A 27,843-nucleotide genomic window follows, 5' to 3' on the forward strand; every position below is an offset into this window, starting at 1 on the left:
CCCTCCACCCCCAGGCCAAATGCCAGGAAGGGCTCTGTTTTCCCTTGGATAAAGCTAATCCAGGAGAGCCTGGGACTGAGGGGGTCAGGGGTGCGAAACAAAGGGTGCTGTGTCCCAGGCCACTGGAGGGTGACCTGCTGATGGTTCGGGACCTTGGCCACTGCCACCCCTTCTCCTCTGAAGAGGCAACTACTTCCTGAGGGCTGCAGATGGGGAGTAGAGGGGAGGGCTTTAGGGTGGTCCTAGAGACTTGCTGAAACGAGGGAGGTGAGGGGCTGGGGTGAGCGAAGCCTCCCAGGTACCTGCCAGTGACCCCATTCTCCAGTGGGAGGTCTCCATCCTGACCCCGCCCAGCCCCCAGGTTAGAGTCCACCAGTCCTGCAAACCCACCCAGCCCCCAGATGAGACCACCAGTCCTGCTGCGTGTCCGCTTGCTTTATTTCTCATTGTTTACAAAAGTTAACCGGGGACATGTGGATTGGGGGAGGGGGTGTGTCAGGGACTCCTCCCCACTAGGGTGAAGGGGGAAAAAGGTTGGGGGCGTGAGATAGGCCCCCAGGGAGAGTCCTGGAGCCCCTGGAGGGGAAGAAACGGTTCTGTCCCCCATTCTGCCTGCTTTATTTGGAAGGTCCCAGACCCCATGCCAGGGCCCTTGGGGTTGCTCAGGCTGGGGGCTTGGTTAGGGGAAGGGCACCCCCCAGTATCAGGGCCCCAGCTTCTCGGATCCACTGCTGCTGCTTCTGCTCCTGCCAGCTCTGGGCAGCCTCTGGGCAGGTGGCGGGGCGACCTCAGACCCCTGGTGGAGGAAGGTGCCTCAGCGGATGAGGGGCGCTGAGCGGTCATTGGTGACAGTGGGACGCAGCTTTACGGTGGCAAAGGGATTTGTGCCCCTGTTGAGGGAGAGGTCAAAGAGGGGGGACCAGGACTCTAGTTGGCTGTGGGTCCAGGGAAGGCAGCTGGACACCTGAGCCAGGTGTCCACCCCTGCCTCCTGTCCCCATCAAGTCATCTCCACTCACCCCCCACCGTGTCTCCTTCCACTGAGCCCAGTCCCCTCTGGCCCAGTCCTGCTCCAGAACTCACCGAGGGAAGAGCTCAGGGGGGTTCTGCTCCCAGGACATGAGTTTCTGCAGTGGGGATGGAGGAAGGGCCAAGTTTGGGGTGGGAAGGGGCAAGCAAGCTCCTGCCGTCCTCCTAGGAGGACTGGACTGGAGGCCTGTGCAGTGCCAGGCCTCTGGAAAATGCAGCCCTGGCCTTCTGAAGCCCAGAGTTCTGTGGGGTTCAGACTCAAGAAACCTCTAGGCTAGAGCACCATCTCCAGGGATAACCCCCCCAGAACAAGACTGGGGTGACCCCATGGGGAGGTGTTCCCTGTGCCCTCTACCCCCCCCAGCCTGCCCCAGCCCAGGTCTGACCCAGGACCCTGGTTTGGCCTCCTTGGGGAGGCAGGGAGGACAGGCCTATTCCAGTGCTCCCAGCAGGGCACCTGGGGCTCCAGTCCCAGTGATAAATACTCCCCCCCACCAGGAGTCAGAAGCCCATCCCACCCCTCCCTGCACAGATGGGCAGATTGAGGCCGGGTGAGAGGGTCCCCTGCCAGACACAGTGGCAAAGCAGAGAGGGTTACCTGGTCTCCAGTCTCCCTGCCCACTGGACGACCCCAGGGTTGAGGACAGCCTGGGGGAGAGGGCTCACCTTGACGTCACTGGCCACCCCCATGCTGCCCATGCTACTTCGGCGGCTGCCAGGCAAGGGTGTAGGTGCAGGGCTGGGGGCACGGCTCGGGACCCGGCTTGGAGTTCGGGAGCGGGACTGGCCGTCCCAGTACTCTAAGGACGCTGTGGAGTTGCCTGGCCGGTCCAGGAGGTCATCTAGGCTGTGGCTGCCCCGGAGCGGGTAGGACCTGAGTCCAGAGAAAGGAGGGGAGGGAAGGGGGTCAGGGGTCAGGCCCCATCTGCTGGGCCCCTGAGCACCCTCCGGCCTCCTCCCCTGCACCTGGGTGAGAGGAGGCAGAGGGACAGACACAATGGCCTTCAGTTAGAGAGATGGGGTGCCTTTCTCCAGAGGCTAAAGGGGGCTGGGCCCACTCAGGACTGCAACTCACAGAGGCCCCCCTGATGGATGGGACCACACCCCACTGGAGTCCCCAACCCTGCCCTGACTGACCACCCAGGTACCTGGATGGTAGCTCATTCATAGGGCTCATGGGGTTCATGGAGGTCACAGGGTTCAAGGCGTTCATGGGGTTCACAGAGGTCACGGGGTTCAAGGAGTTCATGGGGTTCATAGGCACCTCCTCCAAAGGCTTCACATAGGCCTCGGGAAACCAGCCGCTCCTGCAGGGCGGAAGCAGAGGGTCCCTTAAGCAAAAGGCCTAACAACAGTGGTCCAACCCCACTTCTAAGAGGAGCACACAACCACTGGGCACTGCTGGGGCCGGCTTGCTCCAGGGGCTTTGCAGAGAGTAATTCATTAATCCCTTGAAGGAGGTCTTTCTCGGCATTTAAGGCCACCAGACCAACCTCATGTTCCACCAAAGGCTGGGGCACCTTAAAAGAAGGAACTGGAAGCCAGAGAAGGAAAGCAATGCGTCCAAGGACATAGGATCACCACTTCATTCCCTGCTCACTAATCCCCCACCATGTGAGGGCCCAGAAAGCCAGGCACAGTCCTGCTCCCCAGAGGTTCCTAGCCTGGCAGGGAGATGCACCCGCAAACAGACTGCAAGGGTGATGGCAAAGGGCAGGGGTCCACGGCAACTGCAGGAGTCCAGAGGAAGGGGCGCCCAAGCCCAGGATGCCTGACTCCTAAGCCAGTGCTCTTTCCTTCTCAGCCCAGCTGTTGCCCTCCGGTTCTAGTGACCCTGGGCACCCTGCTTTTGGACTTTGTGAGGCTGGAGGCTCATGACTGCACCTTCAAAGCAGCCGGTGTTGAGGGAGAGGCGCTATGATGGATGTTCCTTAGCTTTTATTTATTTACTTTTTATTTCAAAGAGAGAGGAAGGGAAATCTCAGTCGGAGCTGGAGTCCAGGCGTCCCGGGCCCTCCTCATAACCCACCCCGCACCCTGCGCTCCAGGCTCCCACTCACGTGGATGACCCCTCCAGCTTGCCGTAGAGCCAGCCGTTCTGGGCCTCAGGTACTAGCACCTCCACGACGTCTCCGGCAGAGAAGCGCAGCAGCGTGTGGTTGGCGCCCTCCGAGTGGGAGACGAGGGCGCGGACTCTCCGGGCGCCCCCGCTGCCGCCGCCCCCGCCTCCCGCAACGCCGGGGCGCTCGCCGAAGGAGTTGGAGCGCGAGCGCTGGGCGCTGCTGGTGTAGAGCGAGGCTGCGGAAGCGGGGACGCGGCATGTGGGTGGGAAGTTCTCCCTCGCGTCTGCCCTCGTTCCCTCCTGCTGCAGCCGCCCTCCGCCCCTGGTGGGGCCGCAGCCAGTGCCCCCCCCCCCGCCCCGGGCGCGGGCGCTCACAGGCAGACGGCGTCCGCGGCAGGGACCGGCGGTCTGGCTCCAGCTGCGACGCGGACCTTGCCTCGGCGGGCTCGGGGCCGTAGGAGCCGGAGCCGTGCCGGCTGCGGGGGGAGCTGAACTCGCCCAGAGGCCGCTGGGGCTGCGGGGAGACGGGCAGGGCGGGTGGGGCGGGGAGGGGCGGGCCGCGGCGCCCTAGTCCAGCCCCCACCCCCAGTCCCAGTAGTCGGCGTAGGGGTTCACGGGCCTGCGGCCCAGCCACCAGGGGGGCGCCGAGGCCGCGCCGGGGCGGAAAGGCCAGCTGGGCGGCGCTGCGTAGAGTGGGACCCTGGGCGGGAGGAGGCTCCGGGCCGAGGCCCTCCGGCCCCAGGGCCCCACGGAGACTGCCGCGGACGGCGAGGGTGCCAGTAGTGGTGGGGACGCTAACGGTGGCACGTATAGCGGCGGGGGCATTAATGGTGGCGCGAATAGCGGCGGGGGCACTAATGGTGGCGCGAATAGCGGCGGGGGCACTAATGGTGGCGCGAATAGCGGCGGGGGCGCCCAAGGCCTCACCATGTCCAGGCGGGTGGGCGTCAGGCGGCCCGAGGGGTAGGGCGGCCCCAGCACCGGGCCCAGCAGGCCTGGGGAGTGGGCACGCGACGGGTTGCGGCTGGCCTCCGACTGCTCCTTCCACAGCAGCACGCGGTTCTGGAGCGTCCCCCGGGCCTAGTGGGGTGAGAACGTAGGGTCACCCAGGTCTGAGCGGCCCTCAATCCTGGAGACTCAGAAGTGGCACCCTAGACCTGGGACTTGGGCCCCCAAGCTGAGGAAGGAACAGGTTTTCTAGCTGTTAGGAGCTGAAGATCATGGTGGTGTCGCTTTGGACTTGCCCACTGTCCAACTACCCCCACTTTTGTCAAAGGCCCCTCAGTTCTTGAGGAGCTTCGCCTGCCCCCTCTGTGTAGACTGGGCAGTTCTCCCCCTGCCCCATACAGGAGCAGGGGTACAGCCCAGGCTGGTCACTCAGGTTGCTCCATCCTCCTGGCTACAGTGATGGGCTCAGGGATGGCACTTACCCAAAACCTGTGACCAAAGAATTCAATCCCAGTACTCACCCTGGAATAACCTGGAAAAATATATCCTTTCACCTCATGGGGTTAGCTAACTAAATAGAGTGAAGCCAACACAGGAAACTCCAACTAAGCCACAGACAATGGCAAATTTCCGATGACATCTTGTGTGCTGCTGGATCCAGCTACACCTGAAGTCCTTGTACTTCCCAGTAACTAAAGTAGTAAGTACCTTTTCTGTTTAAGCCAGTTTGAGCAGTGCTCTAAAGAGACCTTCCAAATACATTTTTCCCAGTGCATCCCTGTAGTCTACAGGAGCATCCCTTTTCTAGTGTCCCCAATATGTGGGCATCCAACTCTGCTTGAACACTTTCAAGGACACAAACTCAGCAGCTGACCATAACAACCTGGGACGGGAGGGCTTTAAATGTTAGACCTGTGGTGTATATTAATCATGTTTTAAATTTTTGGTATTTTATGATTCTTTGACATCCCTGGGTCTTGCTATTCCTGGAGAGACTGCCCCTCCCAGGGTTTAGATAATTCCTAGGGGTAGTAAACAACTTGCCCCGAACATGCCTTTTATATGCAGATCTACCAATCCAAACCTATATCCCAACCACTTCCTTTGACTCACACATTAAGCCTCTATTTCCTTTGCCCTAAATCGCCCCAGAGTCAGGTACCAGACAAGTACACACCACCCCTATAGCACGGAGCCCAATGAAATTACTCAAACTTGCCAATTCTAACCTGCTTAAACTTACCTCTCCTGGTTTGCCCATTCCTTCCATGGGAAACATAATGAATGTCTGGGCCATGATTTCCCCTCCTCTTCCTCCCTCTTGACCAAGCCCTGGTGCTTCCCCATGTGGCCCTGCATGGCATGGCACGACCTTTCCTTTTGGAAACTGATATGTAATAAAACTGTTTTCAATGGTTTTAATCTGTCTGTGTTGTCACTCAGTCACCTCTATAAATTAAATCCCAGGTACAGTCAGAACACTGTTCTGCAGTTATAAAGGTTCTTTCCTTTTTTTCTATTCAAACATTCTGTCCCCTAAGGCCAAGCTCAAGACTGTCACCTTTGGAATAATAAAAGCTTCCCTTTGTTGAACATTTACCCTGTGCCAGGCCTAGTGTTAAAGGCTTTGCCTGCATGATCTTATTTGATTCTCACAATAGCCTTGGGAGGTATGTGCCATTATATCTCCATTCGGCAGAAAAAGATGCTGAGGGTCAGAGTAGTTAACAACTGGCTCAAGGTCTCGCATCCAGTCAGCAGTGAAATGGCCTGCACTAGCCCATCTTGGGGAGGCTTCCTCTCACTGCCCCTTCAATGGTTACTCCCTTCTCCCTGGCCCAGCTGCTGAAAACCTCATAGTGATCTCAGGCAGCAAAAAAGGCTCAGAGCCTCGTGTCATAGGAGCAACTAGTCCAGTTGGACATGAGGGACACTCTCTGTTGCCTTGCATAAGTGATCAGCAAAATACTACCCAACAAGGGTCTTTGTGAGCTAGCTTCAGAGGAAGTAAGCAAGTGAAACCATTAGGACCTACATACATATTTTAAAAAGGTTTTTTGTCTAGTTGGAGACTGTTCAGTGAGAGCATCAGCCAGGGTGCTGGGAGCTCTGGGAGTGATGGCCACAGGAGGAGTCCCAGCCTGGCCAGAATTCAACTTCACTGGCTTCCCCCAGCCCTGCCTCCAGGCAGCTTAGCCCCTGGCTGGGAAAGAAGACCCGACAGGCCTTCACAGCCACAGAGGATATCATGGGAGAATTTTAAAAACAGTTATGGAAGGGAAAGCCATTCTAATGATGATACAAACCCCATAAACTATAAAAGAAAAGACTGATAAATTTGACTAAAAAAAATAATTTTTAAAAATATGGCAAAACCTACAATAAGCAAAGTCAAATGATAAATGACAAACTGGGAAAATATTTGCAACTCATCACCAAGAAAAGGCTAATTTCAGTAGCCTATAAAGAGCTCCTACAAATTAATATGAAAAATGGAGGGGAAGGTACTGATGCGTCACGGGAAGGAGAGCAAATGGCTCTGAAACATGACTAGATGGCAGCCTCACCGATGAGACAAGTATCAGGAGAAACTGCACTGAGCTGCCATGTCACCTTCCTGATTAAGAAAGACTGGAAAGTTTGCTCACTGTTGTCAAGGAAACGGGGCTCTCACACATTGCTTGCGGATGTGTGAATTAGTACAGCCTATGCCTGTGTCCTTGGACTCAAATTCCAATTCTAGGAATCTATCCTGGAGACGCACTTGCATAGGGAAGCTGAGGGTGAGGCAGAAAGGCATGTGATTGACTAGACTCGGACAGCGCAAGGGCCGACTGTTGTCGACGATGCGAAGGATGCCTCGCTGTGCCAGGAGTGTAGTTCTTTAAATCTTGTTCTAACCTCGTGCATTCTGCTGTAGTAACAGGTCAATGTTGGTGGTTAACTAGCTTAGGAGTTAGATCTTGTGAACAAGCCCAGCTGGGTCAGACAGCATGCTACCTATTCCCCACGCCTGGGGGAAGCCAGGCTTTCAATCCACGGCCCCTCCTGGGAGGAGGTCACCTGGCAGGATGCAGCCATGGAGGGGTCAGCTTTCCTCTTAAAGTTGGAGGTTAACTGTTAGGACACAGGCAGAAAGGAGTTTCCTTCCAAAGAAGATATATGGCTGGCCAATGAACACATGGAAAGATGTTCAGCATCACTAGTCACCAGGGAAATGCAAATCAAAACCAGCACTTCCCACTCACTAGGGTGACTATAATTTAAAAAAGAGACAGCCCTGGCTGGTGTGGCTCAGTTGGCTGGGGCGTCGTCTGAAGGGTTGCAGGTTCAATGCCTGGTCAGGGTGCCTGCAGGAGGCAACCAATCTCTGTTTCTCTCTCTCCCTCTCTCTCTCTCTTTTACTTCCTCTCTCAAACAAAAACAAAAACATATCCTCAGGTGAGGATTTAAAAAAAATAAATAGAAGGGCCATACTGCAAAGAAGTAACAGTAAGGGTCTAGAACTAAAAGTCCTGAAGTTTCTTGGCAAAACCAAGAAGTGGGGGTCAGGGAGGATGATGGGAGGAGTGCAAACTTTCCAAAGGCCTCATCTCAAGAGTACCAGGGAGGGCAGGAAAACCCTTCTCAAGGTGTCATCTTATGAGGCAGGAGGCAATGGACCAAGCAGTGGTGAGGAGGGTTTGTACTTTTTGGAAAAGCTAATAGGTAAAAATATATGTGATTGTGAGAGTCACAAAGTGAGGTCATCACAAGTAGAGATGAAAAGACCAGTAGAATTTACAAATTAGCAAAGGTGGAAGGGGAATGTATAGTAACTCAACCGAACTGACATAAACAAGAATGGGAGAAAAAGAAGAAATGACAGCAAATACAGTTAAATTGAGTTACCCAAAAAGAATAAAACAGGTATATCAGTTGTCAGGTTAAATGAAATAGACTGAATTCCTTTATTAGAAGACAGATGTCAGACTGGTCAAACAGAAAAAGTGAGCTATATGTTAGTAACAGAAAACACACTTAAACAGATGAGAGAAGAGAGAAGAGGAAGGGCAATATTAATTCCAGACAAAGGTGAATGAAAAGCATTAGACTGCATTATGAGAGACACCAAGTACCTAAATGGTACCATTTACCGGGACGTATAATACTCATAAACCCAACAGCACTAAACAACAGGCAAGCTAAATACAGAAAGCAAAACCCGTCAGAAGTACAATGAGAAATGAAACAATCTGGTGCAGCCAATAGAAAAAGCAGGATTTAGGTTACAGGACAAAATTAATAGACAACAACTGAATAAACGTGCGAATCCAGGAATTCGTGGGTGGTAAGTACATGCGAGCAGGAATGAAAAGCACCTGGCTCACGCGCAGATGAAGTAGTGAGTGGACGTGAGGCTAAACCTCATGAATGAATGAAAACCTGACACAGAAGTGAATAAGCAGAGGTAGGCGGGGAGAGCGAATAAAGCGCCTGCGAGGAAGGAAGAAGGAAAGGGGAAGGGAGGGAAAGCCCGTCCGCGGCAGCTCACAGAGGGCACGGCCCAGCTCACCCGACCGAAAAACTGCAGGAAGGTGCTGGAGAGCAGCAGGTGCTTCTCGGCCAGGAACCGGTAGCGCCGCTTCTCTTCCAGCTCAGCCGCCCGCTGACTCTCGGACATGAAGGTCTGCATCTGCGCGTGCAGCCGGTTCACGCTCTCCTGGGGAAAAGGGGATCCTGGCTGGAGGCAGGGGGTGGGTGCCCCATCCCACCCACCTAGAGAGCCAGCTGTCTGCAGCCTCCCTGTCCTCCCTGACCCAGCCGCCTCCTCCTGGAGGCCTCCCCTGAACACCCAGCCCAGCCTAGCTCCCAGGCCTGCCCTCTCGTGGGCAGCTTCATCCTGGGCTCTGGTCCCTATAGGCAGGGCTGGTGTCTGAGCCATCCCTCTGTCCACAGCACCCAGCTCAGGGCCCAGCACAGAGGTGGGGCTCAGGGAGGTTGGTTTAATGAAAGTGCAAATAAGTTGATTAATAACCCCCTACTTGGGGGGAAGATTTTGAAAAGAGATGTGATTTCATAAAGGAGCAGAAGAGGAGACAGGAAGGGAGATGGAGGTCTTGGAGACAGAGGCCATGGCTGGGGAGGAGGGGCTCAGGAGGAGGGCTGGCCTTAGCCAGGGGCAGGATAGCACTGCCGGGCAGGGGGGAGGGGAAGGATGGTGGGTTACACCTTCGCTACCATGTTCAGGTTTGCTCAGTGAGAAGCAGGAGAGGTGCCGGGGTTTCGGAGGGGCCTGGGACACGTGGGGAGGGCCAGGAAGTGATGGGGCAGGGAGCAGTGCTGAGGGTGCCCCTGAGACCAGTGGTTTCCACCCCACCAGGAGCTGGCTGACCTCACCAGAGGCGGGGCAAACCACACTCCTGGGGTTGGTCTGGTGCTGGCTGGGTGAGCTCAGGAGGGTGTCAGAGGGTCCCCCCAGAGACCGGTCATGTCCCCAGCCCTTGCACCTTCATCTCCCGCACATTCTTGTCCCTCTTGCGCTCCATGCGCCACAGCTCGGACATGCACTTCTCCAGGTTGGCAGCTCGGTGGCGGTACTCGATCTCATAGTGCTGGCGGCTATCCTTGGGTGGGGTGGAGAGAGGAGAGAGACTCCCATGTCAAAAGCTCTAGATGTCCGGCCCATGGGTCAGAGCACTGGACAGGGACAGGCGGCTCGGCTGGGAACGTGTATAACCTGAGGTCCGTCAATGCCCAGTGCTGACCTCAATGTGCCCATCTGTGAAATGGGAAGAGGTGGTCCCGCCTGCGACGGGCAGGGGCCGAGGTGGGGCGGGCAGACTCACTTGGATGAACTGCATGTCCAGCTTGGTGTTCTTCTCCATGTGCTGCAGCAGGTCTCCATGGAGCGTCTGCACCTGTGTGGAGTGCAGGGCGGGTGAGCAGGGCGGCCCTGCCCCCTCAGGCCTCAGCATCCCTCGCACTGTCCACTCAGGTCCATTGCCCACCACGTGCTAACACAGCAGGCACCTGCCCAATCATCACAGAAATGGGCCTACTAAGAGCACCTGCTTGGAGGAAGGATTAAACGGTTAATCACGTGAAATACTTAGAGCAGTGCCTCGCTCAAAAACCCCTCGATAAATGCGCCAACGGCCTCTGATTCTTCCTCTTGGTCTTAGTCTGTGCTTTGATGATGCCACTCCCAGGGCCTGGAATCCCACCAGTCTTCAGGTCCCTGCCCCGACTCCCCCAGGCAGGATCCAGTGCTCAATCATCCTGTTCCTGGAGTGTGTATATGTCTGTTCACCGCTCGTTCCTCCAGCCAGAGGACAGCATTCGTGCTGGGCCCTGCTTAGCCCTTTCGTATGAGGAGCGAGCGCCATGGGCATGAGCCTAGTCTGACCCATCTCTGCGTCCTTGGCACCGTGGGCAGGGCTGCACCCACAAAAGTGCTCTGAACTGTTGAGGCCTTAGCTGTGGGGGTGGGAGGTTCCCCCACCACCTGTGTGACCAGGAAGCCAGGGAAGGTTACTGGGCTCAGTCTCAGAAGAGCTAGGTCCTAGTTCTGGTTGTGTCTCCAATTTGCTTTGTGACTTTGGACAAGTTGCTGCCCCTCTCTGGGCCTCAGTTTCCCCATCTGTAATAGTAAAGTTTGGGCCAGATGCTAAGGTCCAGCCCTATAAACCCGATGAGCTTTGATTCTGTGAGCCTTGGCGATCACCTGGCACATTCCCCTTGTGTCCCCATCAGCATTCCCTGGGTCACTGCATCGTGGGGGCATCGGACCTTAAATCCTTCCAGCTGCCCTCTTTGCCCTTGAGTTCAGGTTGCACAACGAGCAAAGAGGAGCATCTCTCGCCTCACTGCCATCTCTGCCTCTGGGGACCCTCCACCTCTGCTTGGACCCCACCTCTTGCCACAGGGTGCCCATGCTATGTTGTGGGAGCTCCATCCCTTAGGGTAGGGCATCGCCCACAAAAGAAATGCTGGCAATTTCCTGCCAGGACGCAGGAAAACCCAGTAAATAGAAAAGTTCTGAATTGTAAGTTTTTCTCCCACAGTTGTTTCTGAAGCCTCAGTAACTGCTGGTCTATAAGGAGCGTGAGTGTGTTTTCCCCGGGACTGGCCACACCCTAAGCGCCTGAGCCGTGGCTGCCAGTGTGCGTGCGTGTGTCGGGGTGGGGCGTGTCAGTGTTGTGAGCTGCGCTGAGTACACACTTCTGCCCTGTGGGGGCCCTTTTCTGCTGGGTCCACTAGGAAGTGAGGCTTCCCAACCTGCACCTGTGAGGCCTCCCAGCGAGGAGGCGCCTCACCTCCTCCCGGCCCTGCCTCCCACCCAAGAGACAGTTCAAAATCTCTGCTTGAACACAGAACGCGTGCTCCTGAAAATCCCCACATCCTGCTAAATTGCCCAATAGAAACACAGCTTATGGGAGATGCGGGGCTGGGGCAGACCTTCAAAATCCAGACAAATTTGCAACCAGAGCACTACTAAAAAGGGTGACTGGTACCTGGAGAGATGAACTTGAACCACACTGCAGGCCACAGAAAATATTTAAAATGCACAAAATCAACAGAATGGACACGCAGGCAACGCCTTAACTACTGCAGAGATGATGGAGGAGGAAGTGGGGCTGTGACGAAGGTGGGCCTGGGCGGCAGAGGTGACACCCGACCCCTCCAGCTAAGAGCCAGGGAGGCAGGGTGCAGAGATCTTTCCAAATGTCCTTAAAATACTGACAGCAGACAAGTTGGGGGCTTTCTCCCTCCTCTTAGTTTTGTTTCCTTCATCCCTCTCCTGCCTAGAAACTGCTATTGAACAAGCCACCTTCCACAGTAGGATGTCACTCCTGCTTCCTGTCACATATGAACTGAGTCACACCACGGAAATGTGCATCACAGTGGGACAGAGGGATTGCAGTGCTTCCCATTGCCGCGGCCTGGCTGTGATCTCAGGTGGGGAATAGGACGCAGACCTAGGATGCTCCCATCAGAAGGGGCCCAGGCACCACTGGGCTGATGGAAAGTCCTCGGCAAGCTCCTAAAGAAACGGATCTATTAAGAAAATGATACTTGGTGCAGACTTTGACCTCTTGCTGTGGAGGAAGCAGAGTGTCAATAATTAGCAGGTGGCTTCTGGAACAAGGAAGTCACCTTCCCCAGCGGGCTGAGGGACTCCCCGCAGGTCAGGGCCGGGGCTGCCCTCCCTGCCTCCCACTCCGCACACTCTGAGCACAGCCTGGAAGTTCCTCGGTGCAGCCTCGCAGGGCGGCCCTGCCGCTGAAAACATGCACTGCACAGGAACAGCGCCTTGAAAAACTGTCTCTGTGGGCTGACCCCAACTCCTCTCCTCTCACCTGTTCTTGCGCCCCCACTCTCAGGCTGTGCCCCACCACGCCCGCAGAGTGCTCCTGTCGAAGACTCGGAGACTCCACGTCGCTAAGCCAGGTCTCAGGACTCATGCGGCTCAGCCTGTCATCATCATTGGACACAGTTGACCACTCCCTCCTCCTAAACGCCTTCCCTCAGCCTCAGCCCAGCACCCTCTCCTGGTTCCCCCCACCACCACCACCTGTCCTTTGCCGATTCCCCCTCATGTCCCTCTTCTTTTAACGCTGGGCTGGCCCTTCCATTCGAAAGGCTCCACATTCGGTCTTTCCGCCTTGGCTAATGGCAACTCCACCTGTCCAGTCGGCCAGGTTAAAACCGTGGAGTCACCTAGACTTTCCTCTTCCTTTTGCAACAGGCATCCAACCCATCAGGAAATCTTACTGGTTGTACATTGAATCTGGTCTCTTCTCAACACCACCACTGCGGCACCTTTCCCAAGCCGCGGCACCCCTCCCCTGGGTTACGCAGTAGCCGGCTGACTGGTCTTCCCGCTTCTGCTTTTGCCTTCTACTGCTATTTTATTCTCAATACAGGAGCCAGAGCGATCCTACTAAAATATGTCAAATGATGAGCAAGTGGAAAATGGGGTATTAAAATGCCATTTACAAATGGTTTCAAAAACATCAAATACCTAGAAATAAATCTATCAAAAGACATGCAAGACTGCTACACTGAAAATGACAAAACATTCCTATGAGAAGTAAATACATAGAGAGGTATACCATGTTCACTGATCAAAAGGCCTGATATTATTAAGATGACTACTATTTATAGATTAATGAAATCCCTATCAAAATCCCAGCAGGCTTTCTTAGAGAAATTGACAAGCTGATTCTCTAACTTATATGGAAACGCAAAGGATCTTGAACAGACTAGGTAATTTTGAAAAAGAACAAGATTCTTAGACTATATGACTTCAAGACTTACCATAAAGTTACAGTGATTAATACAGCATGGTACTGGTATAAGGATAGACAGAGATACCGATGGATCGGAGCAGAGCAGTGATTTTCAACCTTTTCCACCTCATGGCACATAAACTAATTACTAAAATTCTGCTGCACGCCAAAAATATATTTTTTGCCGATCTGACAAAAAATAGGTATAATATTTATTCATTCACACTAAATGGCTATTGTTGTGTTGGCTGTTGTCATTTTTTATTTATTTTTATTTTTTTATTTTATTTTATTTTTTTAAATATATCTTTATTGATTTCAGAGAGAGGAAGGGAGAGGGAGAGAGAGAGAGATAGGAACATCAATGATGAGAGAGTCATTGATCGACTGCCTCCTGCATGCCCCTGACTGGGGATCGAGCCCGCAACCCAGGCATATGCCCTGACCGGGGCTCAAACCCTGACTGCCTGGATCCTAGGTCGATGTTCAACCGCTGAGCCACGCCCGGCTGGGCAGCTGTTGTCATTTTTTAAATTTGATCAATGACTCTCTCATCACTGATGTTTCTCTCTCTCTCTCTCCCTCTCCCTTCCTCTCTCTGAAATTAATAAAGATATATTTTAAAATAAATAAGTAAATAAATAAATAAATTTGACAACCTAAGGGAAAAGAGGTCAGTGCCCCCAAAATAGCCAGGTGCTGCATGTTTTAACAATTCTTGTGGTGCACCAGTTGAAAATCGCTGGAGTAGAGAGGTCAGAAATAGACCTACACATATAGGACAAATCAATTCTTGACCAAGATACCAAGTCAATTGAATACGGAAAGGGAAGTCTTTTTAAAATGATTCTGGAACAAGCAAATATCTGTCCCTGACTCCCTCTCACTTCATACACAAAAATACATTTGAGATGGATCACAGAAATAAGTGGAAAGCCCAGAACATGGAGCTTCTACGAGAAAACTTAGGAGACTATCTTTGTGAAGGGGGCAGGTGAAGGTTTCTTGGGCAGGACACAAGCACAACCCATTTTTTAAAATTGCCAAATTGGGCTTTATAAAAATTTTAAACTTCTGGTCATCAAAGACACCATTAAGAAAATGAACAGACAAGCTACAGACTGGGAAAAACATTCACCGGGCATATATCTGACAAAGGACCCACGTCTTAACTGTATTAAAAAAACTCCTAAAAGTCACCAATAATGGCAACCCCCCCCCCCAAAAAAATGATCAAAGGACTAAACAAACACCTCAGGAAGGAAGATTTGCAAATGTGCAATAAGCCCATTACAAGTCATTAGTCATCAGGACACAGAAAATACAACCCCAGCGAGGTGCGCCACTCCACGCCCACGAGAACGGCTAGCACCCAGGGGCTGACGGGGACGCAGGCAAGGACGCAGCCACAGCCGCTCGCCGACGCGCCGGCCGGAGTGCGGAACAGCCCGAGCTCCGGAGGGCTCTCGGGCAGTTCCTTATGAAGCTACGCTTATATCAACACTCTGCCCATAACCTCCACTCCCGGGTATTTACCCAAGAGAAATGAAAGCATGTGTCCCCAGAAAGACTCGTACAAGGATGGTCACAGCAGCCCTATTCCTAACCGCCCTCCAATGACTGTCAACAGGAGAAGAGAAGCGGAAATCGTGTCTCTGTGCAGTGGAGCACGCAGCAACAAACACAGCAAAGCACCACCCTGCGGGAGCAAGAGTGACGCTCACAGACCTCAGCTGAGCGAACGGGGCAGGGCGCGAAGAAACGTGCTGCGCGGCTCACATGCGCCCCCACCCACCCGTCTGGGGTGTGGTCGGGCCCCACCCTTGGACAGGGCAGCATTTTGCCTGCTGGACCCCCAGTGCCTACACCAGTGCTGGGCACGAGGCAGTAAACAGTTGTCCAGTGCATGAGCCAGCGGTGGAGACGGCCTCTGGTGTGTCCTGCCCAGTACGGTTCTGGCCGAGGGCCCTGCCCTGTTGTCACAGCCAAGACACCAGTGCCCAGAGATGGCAGCTCTTTTTACAGAGTGGGCCTGGGTGACACTTGTCCCTGTCCAGCCCAGGGGTGCCACAAGTGACATGGAGAGCCGGCAAACACAAGGACAGGAGGTCCCAGCTGCCAGTGGGAGCCGGGCTCCATAACCCCGCCCAAGCCCCAGGAGGAGGCCCATGCTTATTGCTCCATCCACCTCAGAGTGTTGGGGAGCCGGGCCCAAGGGGTGCTTTGATCGTGTGTAGGAAGACACACAGTTTCCACTGGTAAACCTGTTCCCCATTTCACCGCAGTAACCAAACTGATGAGTATTTAATGGTGTCCCCCAAAGAGCACCCTGAGGGTTAGGGTTTCCCCCACACACGCCTGAGAACCATGGACTGTCATAATTAGTGGAAATTTCCTTCAGAGCCTTCCGAGGGCCCTCAACACTTCCCCCTCCCCGCTTTGCCCCAGCTCCGATCTCTGCCTCACATCTGCCCAATGGATGCCACACTCATGCCCATGCTCGGCCACTGCAACCTCCCGGGATACCCTCCCTTCTCTCCCTCTGGCCAAGCCCCATGTCAGGGGCTCTTCAAAGCTCATTCTTTCCTCCCAGTCAGAGAAGCTCTGCTCAGTGCCAGTCCCCATGCCAGGCCCTGGAGCTATAGAGAAGACCATGTCCCAGCAGAGCCCCAGTCTTGGCAGGACAGAGGCAGGGCAGTAAATTTCCCTTCTATACATCACAGCTCAGATCCACGAAGGGCCCGGGGCCAGGGCGAGGGGTGTGTGCGTGCTCATCCCACTGAATCCTCATAAGAACCCTACATGGGTTACTGTGATTGTCCCCATTTCCCAGACAGGTAAACTGAGGCACAGAGAGGTTACGTAGCTCACCCAAGGTCACAAAGCCAGTAACTGGTGAAGCGGGGCTTTGAACGCAGCTGCTCCGGCTGCAGAGTTCACTTTCTTAAGTGCCATGTGCTAAAAGCAGATGGGAGTATCTGTTGGAGTCCAGAGGGCAGAGGGACTGAACTGCCCAGAAGTCAGGGGGAATTCATGGAGGAGGGGCCAACTGCTGGATGGCAGGGGCGGGGGCTTCTGGCTGAGAGGACAGCATGGCAGCAGCCCAGCAGGGGAAGGCTAGGCTGTGGGGGTGCAGCACTTCAGGGTGGCGGGGCTGTGACTGGGGGTGCCACCAGGGTGCTGCCAGGCCAGCAGGGCCTGCACACCCTCCCTGAGAAGCCCAGGTTCAGTTCTGTGGGCGGCAGGGGTGTGGGAGGGTTTTTCTCAGGGGTGGGACAAGGTCAAACCACTCGCTGCCTGCTCCCCGGAGAGCAAAGGGCAGGACTGGAGGGGGGGGGCACCCGGGCAACTGCCCTTTCTCTCCCGGCTCCCCCACTCACGCTGTAATCTTGGGAGAGTGGCTACATCTCTGAGACTCAGTTTTCTCCTCTGTAAAGTAGACACAGAAATGGCACCTGCCTCCCAGGTGGCTGGACGCTCGAACAAGACATTGCAGGTCAGTGCGCCCGCCAGAGCCTGGTCTGGCTGGTGTGACGCTAGGGCCGCAGGAAGTCCTCCCTGAGAAGGGACGTAGGAGGCTGAACCCCCAGGCCAATACTCACCACCACCTCCAGGTCAGAGTTCAGGTGTCGCTGGGTGTCTGACATCTGCACTAAGATCTCACCTAGGGGCCCAAAGAACAATGGTTTCCGTGAGGGGACCCTCCCCCCCAACTTCTGCCCACCAGAAGCTTCCATAGGGGCCTGCCTGAGCCTGGATTTCAGGACCAAAGTCCTGGATTTCCCACGTGGCTCTGGGACTGGGCAGCACCTGCCCAGCCCTGTAACAGCCCTGCAGGGAGTGGTGGGGAGGGGCTCGGGCTCCAGAAGGAGAGTCTGGGCTCTGGGCCCTGGGCTGCAAGACCTTTGTTGTTGGGAGACTTCCTGGAAGGGCAAGACTATAAAAGGAGGCCCCTCTGGGATGGGGAATGAGGGGCAAGGCAGGCACTGGGCCTGAGTGGAGGCACCGGAAGCAGGCAGAGTGCCTGGAGCCTGAACAGCAGGAGGAGGCAGAGGCGGCTAGAAGGAGTGCCCCCCAGGCCCCAAAGAAGTGTGTGTGGAAGGAGGAGCGCCTTACCCAGAATCTGGGAGGTGGAGCTCTGCAGGGCCTGTTCCCCGATCTTCTGGATGGCGCTGAAGTACACCTCGGCCGCCTCCGACAGGGCTGTGTGGAAGGAGTGGGTCAGCTCAGCCCCCTCCTCCAGCCACCCCCACCTTCTGGAGACCCCTCCATCAGAGAGAGCATGTGCAGGGGACAATGTGGGATCTTGCATAGGTGCCTGAGAGGGAGGGGGTGTCCTGAGGGCATGTGTGATGTGGCACAGGCCAGAGGTAAGGGGGTATCATGGGGTGGGTTGTCCCTATGGGCAGGGCCTGGTGCTGTTCAGGACCTTGGTGTGGCCTGTCGGGTAGGGGTACAGGGTGTGTCCGTAAGGAGTGGCAGGCACAGGCATAGGGGCTTGGGGTGGGGTGGTGAGGGGTGGGCTCAGGTCGCTGGAGTTGAGGAAACACACTTTGATTCTGAAGAACTAATAGGCAGGGAAGGGTTGGGTGGCACTTGGTTCCAGGTGTGTCCCTGGCCTATCCATCCTATAGGTGACTTGTAACCATCTGTTGACAGCCCTGGTGGAGGGGTGTTGTTGAAAAACGGTGCATGGCTGCCTGGTGTGGGGTGCGGAGAACCTGGGCAGGGTGCAGGTGTCTGTGGCATGAACGGGGGCAGTGTGGCTGGCACTCACCATGGAAGGCCCGCAGGTAGTTGTTTCCCAGGTATACCAGGTTCTCCAGGGCCGGGTTAAACTGCTCCAGGATGCTCTGGACCCCAAGGGAGAGGAAGAAGGAATGATGGGCAGAGGCATTACTGGGCCTCAGAAGCGGGGCACCTCTGGCCCCAATGAGAATCCCCCAAAATCTGGGGGTGCCACCTAGAAACCTGGGGTCACCTAGAATCCTGCATGGGCCTCAGAGGACATTTCTTGTGGCCCTGTTCAAGGCCAGGGACCCCTTGGCCAGCTCTTGCTCGCACACCTACCCTGGTGGGACCTTCCTCCCAAGATAATGCACCTGGAGGGTCCTCCTCTTCCTCCCACTGGGTTGAAGCCAGCCGGTCTGTCACAGTCCCCAGCTGGCACAGTTCAACCCAGGCCTGAGTCCAGGCCTTGTTGGACTGGACAAAGAGACTGCCCACAGTTACCTCAGAGACAAGGGCAGATCTTGCCCCCCCTCAAAGAAGAGCCCTCTGGGAGCAAGGCCACCCCAAGCCATGGCCAGTGGGAGAGCACTCTAGGAGCAAGGCCAGGAGATGACTCTGGGCTTGGACTTGGACTTGGGTCTTGGTTCAAATCCCTGCAGCCCCTCTGCTTTCCCTGGTGACCTTGAACAAGCTGTTTAACCTCTCGGGCCTCAGTTTTCTCATCTATCAAATGGTGTGATTATTTTTTACCCCACAGGTGGGACGTGGTGAGCCTTACATGTGAAAGGGTCCTGCACACACAGGAGGTGCTCAATCAATGTCTTTGGAGACTGCAGCAACCCCTCTGCAGTGAAGTAGGAAGTTTGAGTGAGGGGCTCAGAAACGAGAGTGAGACAGAGAGAAACTCCCCACTCCCAGGCTCAGTGGCTCTTTGGGCCGTTGCTCCCAGCTGCAGCGGCGCTGGGCCCTGTCCTGCCTTGCCCGGTGTTTGGGAGCTGGAGGCTGCCGCTGAGAGTACCGTCTCAGCAGGCCTGTCGCTCACGGGGTGGCTGTGGACAAACCTTTCCCTGGGAGCCTCCGGTTGGGGCTGGGGTGACTGACTTCCCCCAGAGACCCTCACCCCATGCCCACAGCTCAGCCCGGCCTGGCCCCACACCGTCCTTGCCAGAACATGCCGCAGCCTTGCTCACCCCCTCCTCCAGAGCTGCCCAACCTTTGCGCCCTAGGACGTGTGCTCGGGCCTGGGCCTGGCTGCACGCGCGCGCTCACCTTGTAGATGGCCATGGTGGACCTGTAGAACTGGTCCATCTCGGGGGCCATGGGGCGGCTACACCCAGGTGCTGAGCAGAGGCTGGTGTGCTTGCGGGGTTGGGGGCACTGGGGTCGGTGGTGCCCACTGCTCAGCGGGTGGTGAAGGAGACTGAAGAGTAGGACCTGCAGATGGAGGGCCCGCCAAGGAGGAGGTGGCAGCTTAATTATTCACCAGCCGGGGATGTCAGAATGCGATCTGGGGCGTAACCAGACCCGGCGGGGACGGCATCCTGTGACGCGGGCGGGTTCGTGTGACCTGCCCTTCAATTATTTACCCGAGCCGCGGCCGGTGGGCACGCGTGGATGAGCCACTCTCCTAGGTCACCTCCACCTCGAGGATAAGGCTTCACCAGGCCAGCCGGGATCCCTGGCTTTGGGTGGGCCCCTGCCTTCCATCTGCCTACACTGGGCACTTCCCACCCGACTGGGCTTGCACTGCTCACTGCCTGCCTCCAGGACCCTCCCTGACGACACCCTGGAGGCGGAACACACCCGGGGGTCGGGGGTCAGGGGTCGTCACTTTTGTCAGGGTTTCTGTTCCACCCTGAGCCTGTCACACCTGCACCTCGAGGGCCCAGGCCCCAACGCGCTGCTGGCCGCACAGCTCCTCCCCATGCTGGAAAGGAGACAGCACCAATTCTGATGTCACACAGACCTACCTGGGGGTAAACCTTGGCCCTGTTCACTCTCCGTGTCCAGCCCGAGCCCCCTGCCCTCTCTGGATCTCATTCCCTCCCCCGGAAAATGGATCTCTCCCCCGCCTCCCACCATGGGGCAGACGGACTAGCTGCCACCTCTGAACCCCTCACCAGCCTCATTTGGGGAGGCCTGGAGGAAAGAAGAGGTGCCCCCGCCCCAGGGAGCTGGGAGACAGAGCAGCCGTGTGAATGGGCGCAGGCTGAATGGTCAGGCTGAAGGCCAAGCCTGGGGGGAGCTGATGGGGGACAGGGTGCACTCACACCACAGTGCACACAACACAGGGCAACTGGAATTGAACCGTTTATTTCACAGTTTGGGGCAGCCCCGCCCACTCATAAATCACTTTCTGTCGGTAGAAGTCAGAGGACCAACCGTTGGGAGCTGGGACAGCCTCAGGGTGCAGCAGTTCTGAGGGGTGCAGGTGGCTGGGCGTGTATCGAGGTACAAAGTTGAATGGAACAGCCCACTCTTGAGCGTGGGCTTCCCTTGCCAACCGGGTGGGTGATGGCCAGTTTCTGTAGCTTCTCTAGCCCCACGCCCAGGGGAGAGGGCAGAGGGCAGATGGGGCAGCTGCACCCCCAGGGGACTTGACGGAGCCTGGGGTTGGGGCACAGCTGGGTGCCCTTAGTGTGTGAACCAACAGGGTGAGGGGCCTGAGAGTCAGTCGTCCTTAGGATCAGGGAGAGGGCCACAGTGAGGCTCTAGGCTTTCTAAGCCTGGGTGACAAAAAGTGCCAGAAGGCAGGGACAGGGGGAGAGAGGCCTTCAGGACCAGGCTCAGGTAAGAAGCCCAACACCCTCTGAAGCCCACTCTGTGGAAAGATCAGCCTTGGCCCAGCTCTGCTCGGTCGTACAATGCTTGGGCCTCAGCTGCCTCCCCAGCAGGGTTGGGGGTTGGGGTGGGTAGTGATAGCTGAGGGCCTGGGGGCCCTACTGTGACAGCAGCAGCTGGACGAGCTTCTGGAACTGCTCCCGGTGCTCGTAAATGTAGACCTCAGTCTCCCAGAGGGCGTTGACCAGCACTGTGTCGCTGACTTCATCCAGCATGATGTCTGTCCCCAGCTGGGGGTTCAATCTGCCCAAGGCAAGGAGGAGGGGTCACCCTACAACTCTTGGCCTGGGTGGGGGACAAGAGCTAGGACTTGGGAAAGGGAAAGTCCCTGCCAAGAACTGGGTTAGGGAAGGTCGCCAGGTCTGGCCAGGCCAGGGACTGGGGCTGGGGGCCGAGGCCAGGGCCGGCCGAGCCCTCACCTGAAGTACTGGATGCCGACCATCTCACACCAGGCCCGGGCCCGGTCCACGGCTCGCCCATCTGGATCCGTGCACTGGTGAGAAGTAGCCTCTGTGAGCACCCAGCACAACCACACCCACAGTCCCTGCCCAGGAACCCCAGGTTCCAGTCTGGCCTAGCCACCTGTCAGCAGGGTGACTCTGGGCAAGTCCCTCCCCGGGGCTGCAGTGACTGCCCCAGCTGTGCAATCAGAGGGGCGCAGTCTGTGGTTTTCACAGGTGGCTCAGCAGCACCCATTCAGGGTCGGTGAGGGTGATGGGGGCGGGCAGGGCTGAGTGGACAGGCCTCCGCGTCCTGCCCCGGCAGCTTATGTCCATCTGACATTCTGGGCTTCCACACGGGGCTGTTTGAAGGGAGGGATCCACAGCTAAAAGATACTTGAAAACCCCCGGTAGGTGGTCCCTGAGGGTCCCCGCCAGCACTGAGACTCTGAATCAGGGACACTCCTTCGCCTGAACCGGTTGAAGAGGGTCAACAGAGCCTCCCTGACACCCAGGGTACCACAGAAAAGGGTGGGGGCATCATCCTGGGGCTGAGACCCCGAAGGAAGTGGGCCTGGGGAGGGGCCCATACTCACACAGTCCACCACCATTTTGCCCAGCTCCTTGGCCCCAAAAACAGTCTTAGCCAGTTCCCAGGGGTTGCTGGGGCGGAAGACGTCCACACAGGTCACAGGTACCTGTGGGGACTTTCCTGTCCCCAGAGAGACGACAACGGAGAGTTTCTTCACCTTGCTGCCCTGACCCTGTTGGGGACAGGATGGGGGTAATCAGAGGAGACCTTCCCCCCATGGACATTTGGCAGGGGTGTGAGAGGTGGGGGGGCCCTGAGGGAGCGTGAGGAGGTAGACGGGCGCCTGCGGCAGGAGCACAGCCTGCACTGCCTGCTTCTTTGCTTCGGAACAAGCCCTGCTGCCCACCTGCTGGGGACCTTGGCGTCACTCCACAATCGGAGGGGCTTGGACGGAGGATGGCGGAGGACCCTTCCTGGCCCCACAGCCTCCTCCCTCCAGGAAGCCCGCCCTGCTGGATCTGGCCGCTAGAGGGCGCTCACCTCTCTGAAGGCAGAGCCCCTGCCCTTCCGCCCAGGGGCTGCACCAGAGCTTAGTGAGCACCGGCCAGCAAGGATATGGCACACTCGGGGTCAGGCACTGCACTGAACACTTTACAGACAGGGGCACATGGAAACCTGACAATCTCCAGCAGGCACTGTTAGCCACCCCATTCAGTGGATGAAGTGAAGGGCAGGCAGAGCCAGGACCCAAGCCCAGAGGCCACTGCACCACTTAGTCCAGACTGGGCCTCAGAACCCGTCTCAGCACAGTGCTTCAGGCAGACACCACCGATCAAGCAGGTTCAAGGGCGAGACAAAACTGCTGCTGAGAGCACAAATCAGCGATCACATGAGTAAAACCCATTTGCTCTCCTAGGAGTCAATCCTTCAGACTTGCTGAACTGGGGGGACTGCCATGGACAGGCGTGTCTGAGCCCCCCCCCACCTGAGACGGCTCTCACCTTGTGGATCATGTCCTGGTTGTACTCATGGATCTCGGTCATGGCGTCCAGCGTGGGGTTGTTGGCCAGCAGCCCACCATCCAGGAAGCGCCCATCAGGCCGGAAGTAGGTGGGGGCTGCCCCACTGCTCCGGGCTGCCCGCCACACCAGCTGCTCTGGGGGTAGGGGAGGAGGGTGGCCCAGTGGGACAAAGGACTGGAATAAAACCTGAGCTCTTCAGATCTCGGTGTGTGTGTGCGGGGCTGCAGGGAAAGGGAGAGGCTGGACTCTTCAGGAACAGGCCCAACAATGCCGTGCTGACTGGCCTGCCACCCTGGTGGAAGACGGGGTGCAGCTGAGGGCCTCCGGGGGCCCCCTCTAGCCTGCCCAAGGCCTGACAGCTCCCCAGCTCTGCCTGTCCTTAGCCGATAAAGACAGTTGGAAAGGGTGCCCAGCAACAAGCCTGTGACTCCCACCCACTGCCTCGCAGCCTCACGGGCCAATCACTTCCCACAGATGCATCAAACATGGTTTTAACCTGAGGGTTGAGTTAGAGGCTTCAGGTTCATATTCTGGCTGAAACGAGGCTCCCGTACACACTCCGGGGCCTCGTAATTCCGGAAGAGATGGAGTTCCGCCGGCTGCCGGTCACACAGAGTCCCTGTCAGCATCACCCTGGAGAGAGACAAGGACCGGGACAGCTGAAGTCACTGACCCACCACTCCTGGCAATCCACCCCTGGGGACTCATCCTAAGATGCCCTCACACGTGTGGAGATGGGCACACATGGGACTATTAAGAGCAGCATCATTTGTTAAAGCACAAGACTGGCAATAACTGGACTGTCCATCTGTGAGCCAGTTCACTGCCCATGGATCCCCCACCCAGTGGAGTCTGTCGCTGCAGAAGGACCAAGAAGCACTTTATGTGCTGCTAGGCACTGAGCACCAAGATTTATGGTCAGGTAGAAAATCAAGGCTCAGTGTGTGAAATATGCCACCATTTCTATAAAAACAAAACCTGTGTACCTATTTGCTTGGTCAGAGAGTAACTCTGAAGGGGCCCATGAGCGGCACCTGGGGCAGGGGACTGCTTGGTGGCTGCAGCTCCAGGAGGAGACCTCACCATGTCCCCTTTGATACCTCTCCGATGTTCTATCTACCATGTGAGTCTGTAACCTAGGAAAGAAGACTCCTACTTGTCTTGAGAGACTCAGATGTCTTTAAATTCTGCGGGGTGTATGGAGTGGCACAGGCCCCTTGGAAATGAGTATGTATGAAGGCTTTTATCCATGTCCCGGCTCTCTGATCTGGGAGTTCCATTTTAGGAAATCCATCCTAAAGGAATAACCTCAGTCACAGGGAAGGCTTCTGGTGTAAGGCCCTTCGTCTCAGTGTAATTTATTATAATGAAAAAGGAACCAATCCAAACAGGGACAGAAGCGCGTGAGTGCCCAATGAAGTCCTCCCAGACTTCAGAGCTGTGCTGGCAAGGAGTTCAGAGTAACACAGAAATGTATTTGTTATACTGTAAAGACAGATATAAAGGAAAGGGAACAAAAAACTCTGCACAGGAAAAAATATTAGTTTTCCATTTCTGGGACTACTGTGGAAAGATAATTTGAACAATCTTTCCACTGAACAAAAAGTTAAAAGCTGGAAAAAATAATTTAAAAAAAAATCTACTTAAAAGCATAGGTCTGACAAAATAGAAAAGGAATGAATGCCAGGGTAAATTCTGAGAAAAAGCAAGAACCCAGAGGTAGGTGGAGCACAGACCCAGCTTTGACCTGAAGGCAGAAACCAAACTCAGTACATTTAAACATCAATATTGATGCCCTCATGGGGCCAGAGGGACAGAGACGTAGCCCCAGGGCCCACCAAGGGTTAGGGGGCTAATGAGAGACCCTCCCTATATTAGGAACCCACAAGACTATGCTCTTGGAAAAGGTAAACCAGAAATAAACCTGCCCTTTTCCCACTCCTGCAGGTTATGAGGAAAGTTGGCCTGGCGCTGGACGAAGGAGGGAGAAAAAAAGCCCTGAAAAGTAATAACCACAAACTAAGCCTCCTTCAGATTTGTCAAATTGTTGGTGGCTTGAAATCAGCCATGGTGGGAGTATTTATGCCACGAGAATTGCCAAAGACTATAAGTCAGAGCTTCCCCCCAACCCAGAGATCTGGTTTACCAGTACACTGCTAGATAAAATCTAAATCAACTGCAAAAACCAGCAATAATGTCTCATAAGACTTAAAAAACAAGATAGATTTAAACTATGGAAAGTCAATTATAGATAGGATAAGGAAAGGTATATGGAATTAATGAAACCAAGCTCACTCATGAACATGGATGCAAAATCCTAAGCAAAAGATTAGTGAACGGAACCAGTCAGAATTCTCTGTAAGAGGCGCTGGGAACTGAAAGCAGGAACTTGAACTCAAACAGATACTTGTACACACCCATGTGCACAGCAGTTGCTCACAACAGTCAATAGGTGGGAATGACCCAAGCGTCCACCAACAGATGAATGGATAAAAAATGTGGTATATATGCCTTAAAAATGGAAGGAAATTCTGCTACACGGTACAACATGGGTGAACCTCGAGGACACTCTGCTCAGGACCCTGTGAACGGAGCCAGTCCCAAAGAGACAAACACGGTGTGATTCCACTTACACTCAATTAAAAAATTTAAAATAAATGGTATTTATAAATACAAGCTACAGTTAGAAAATGAAATGCTTTAAAATGTATCATTTACAATAGCACAAAACATATGCAGTACCTAAGAATAAAAAGAAGACATGTAAGGTGTCTCTAGATAAAATTATAAGACTGTACTGAGAAACCCGACACAAATGGAATGTCTCACTACGCTCTCTAATTGGAAGACTCGGTGTTTTCAGTGTCAGTTCTCCCCCAAGTAAGCTCACAGACTCACTGTTGGATCTCCCTGAAACAAATCTCAACCAAAATCCCGCCAGCACTTGATTTCCTATAGAATTTGGCAATCCGATCCTACCATTTATAAGGACGCACAAGTAGCAACAACTAACCTTCACATAGCCTTTATATGCCAAGAGTTTTATAAATATTAACTTTTTCACTCCTCATGAAAACCCCAGGAGGCAGGTGGTATATGACCCCCTTTTTCTAGAAGAGGAAACTACCGGGTGCATGCTCTTACCCACTGTCTACAGCGCCCCCCAGGACAGCCACAATACTCTGGAAGGGAAGGTCAGTGTGGGGGGTCCTGCTGCCCTGGACGTCAGGACTTAGTGTAACACTGTAGAGTTAGGGTTCAATAGTCTGTGCACAGGCACGGACACCCAGTCAATGGAGCAGGACACAGCCAGAAACAGACCTGAGCAAAGACCCCCGCCTCACTGCCAAGAAGACAGACTTCTGGACAGACAAGGCTGGGGAAATGGTTATTCACGTGGGAAACGTGAAGTTGGATCTCCTCAGCACACAAATCAATTCCAGGTTCATAAAAGACCCAAACACGAAAGGCAGATCTAAGAGCTCTCTGACCTAACACAGGAGACTAGGTTCCTGCCTGAGGGTAAGGAAGGTTCTTAAATGAGACGTAAAAAGCACAAACTATACACAGGAACACATTTACAAATTCTACCACATTAAGAACACCTGTTCACCAACAAAACACCTTAAAGAGAGTGAAAAGACAAGCCATGGAATGGGAGAAAAGGTTTTGAATCCATAAATCCATCAAAGGATATAAAAATATAAAAAAGATCATTAAGAAGCCTCCAAACCCCAAAATCACACATCCCAATTTTGCCCAAAATAGGCAAAACTCTTGAACAAGGAACTTTTTGAAAGAAGAAATCCAGACAGCCTTTAAACCTATGAGAAGTTGTTTCAACCTCTCTAGTCATCAGGGAAATGAAAATTCAAAACACACAGAGATGCCAATAGGCAAACGTCAGCAAAAATGCAAAGCAACAGGAACTCTCAAAAGCGGTGAATGGAGTGAAAACAGAAAGCAGAACTTTGGAAAATAGTTGGGCAGGACTTGAGAGGTGAGGTCAGGCATCCTGAGACTCGGCAGCTGCACTCCCAGGCATGTGCTCCAGGGAAACCTGTACACATGTGGGTGAGAAAACAAGTCCCCAAATGTTCATGGCAGCACTCTGCACAAGAGCTCCAATCCGGAAGCAACCCAAGGGCCCATTGAAGGCACTTGGAGAAATAACCACGGGGCGTCATCTCATGAGCAAGAAGAATGAATGAAGTACAGCTTCACCCAACATCAGGGACCACACGGACAAACACAGCAGTGATGGAAAGGAGATAATACACAAAAGGATCCCGTCCAAGCTCAAAGACAGGCGAGACCCTCACCATGCTGTTCAAGGCTGCATTCAGACAGTGAAACTACACAGAAAAGCCAGGAAATCCCACTGCGCACCAGTTAGGAGAGCAGCCACCCAGCAGGAGGGCAGGAGCTGTGATGGGGGTGGGCACGTATTCAAGGGGCTTTTGGACCTGGCGGGTGGTCATGTGAGTGTCTGCTTTATAATTATTCACTGAACTGGTTTATGTACTTCTCTAAATGTAAGTTCTATTTTAAGCGGAAAAAGGTCTAGGATAAAATACACAAAAATGTTTTTAAAACATTATACTTTGATTAATAAATCATGGGTGGTATTTTTCTGTGTTTTCCAAATCTCCTTAAAAGACTGCATTATTCTTCAATGAAAAAAAAAAAAGCTTTATTATGAAAAGAAATCCTCCCAAACACTCTAGCCCTTGCTCACACTTCATTTCCTCCAGGAAGCCCTCCCTGACCACCTGACCCTCAGTCCACTTTCCCTCTTGCTCCCACAAACAGTCAGTTGATGAACACTTTTCAATGGCCCGTCTGGGGCTACAGAAAAAGCAGGGCAGTCATGTCCCTACGTCAGGGAGCTCACTGTCTGGCAGGCAAGTCACACATTACACAGACAATAAAGTAATTCTGGGGTGGGGAGTACTACAAAGGAG

At 54.5% G+C, this 27,843-nt stretch overlaps 2 protein-coding genes across 12 annotated transcripts in view; both read right to left on the minus strand.

Annotated features, from left to right (window-relative positions):
* Positions 1-418: 418 nt before the first annotated feature.
* On the minus strand, positions 419-19,666 carry BAIAP2L2 (BAR/IMD domain containing adaptor protein 2 like 2). Its single transcript, XM_081128547.1, has 15 exons — positions 19,631-19,666; positions 19,314-19,478; positions 18,091-18,166; positions 17,430-17,516; positions 16,916-16,977; positions 9,867-9,938; positions 9,528-9,644; positions 8,594-8,740; positions 4,018-4,170; positions 3,466-3,604; positions 3,089-3,326; positions 2,177-2,335; positions 1,695-1,902; positions 1,083-1,126; positions 419-890 (listed from the first exon to the last, which is right to left on the minus strand). Exons 2-15 carry the CDS (start codon positions 19,362-19,364, stop codon positions 815-817), a joined length of 1,629 nt encoding a protein of 542 aa, XP_080984673.1. The 5' UTR covers positions 19,365-19,478; positions 19,631-19,666; the 3' UTR covers positions 419-814.
* Positions 19,667-20,341: 675 nt separating this feature from the next.
* PLA2G6 (phospholipase A2 group VI) overlaps positions 20,342-27,843 on the minus strand; it is a 46,396-nt gene continuing 38,894 nt past the window's right edge. For all 11 annotated transcript variants that reach the window (XM_081130999.1, XM_081130997.1, XM_081130996.1 and 8 more), the window contains 5 exons: positions 23,376-23,512; positions 22,859-23,013; positions 21,922-22,089; positions 21,305-21,378; positions 20,342-21,128 (listed from right to left, as the gene is read on the minus strand). In XM_081130999.1, coding sequence (XP_080987125.1) covers positions 20,984-21,128; positions 21,305-21,378; positions 21,922-22,089; positions 22,859-23,013; positions 23,376-23,512 — 679 coding nt within the window. In that variant the 3' untranslated portion in view covers positions 20,342-20,983. The remainder of the gene's footprint in view (positions 21,129-21,304; positions 21,379-21,921; positions 22,090-22,858; positions 23,014-23,375; positions 23,513-27,843) is intronic.

Source organism: Miniopterus schreibersii (assembly GCF_964146895.1).
Source record: "Miniopterus schreibersii genome assembly, chromosome: 2".
Lineage (NCBI taxonomy): Eukaryota > Metazoa > Chordata > Mammalia > Chiroptera > Miniopteridae > Miniopterus > Miniopterus schreibersii.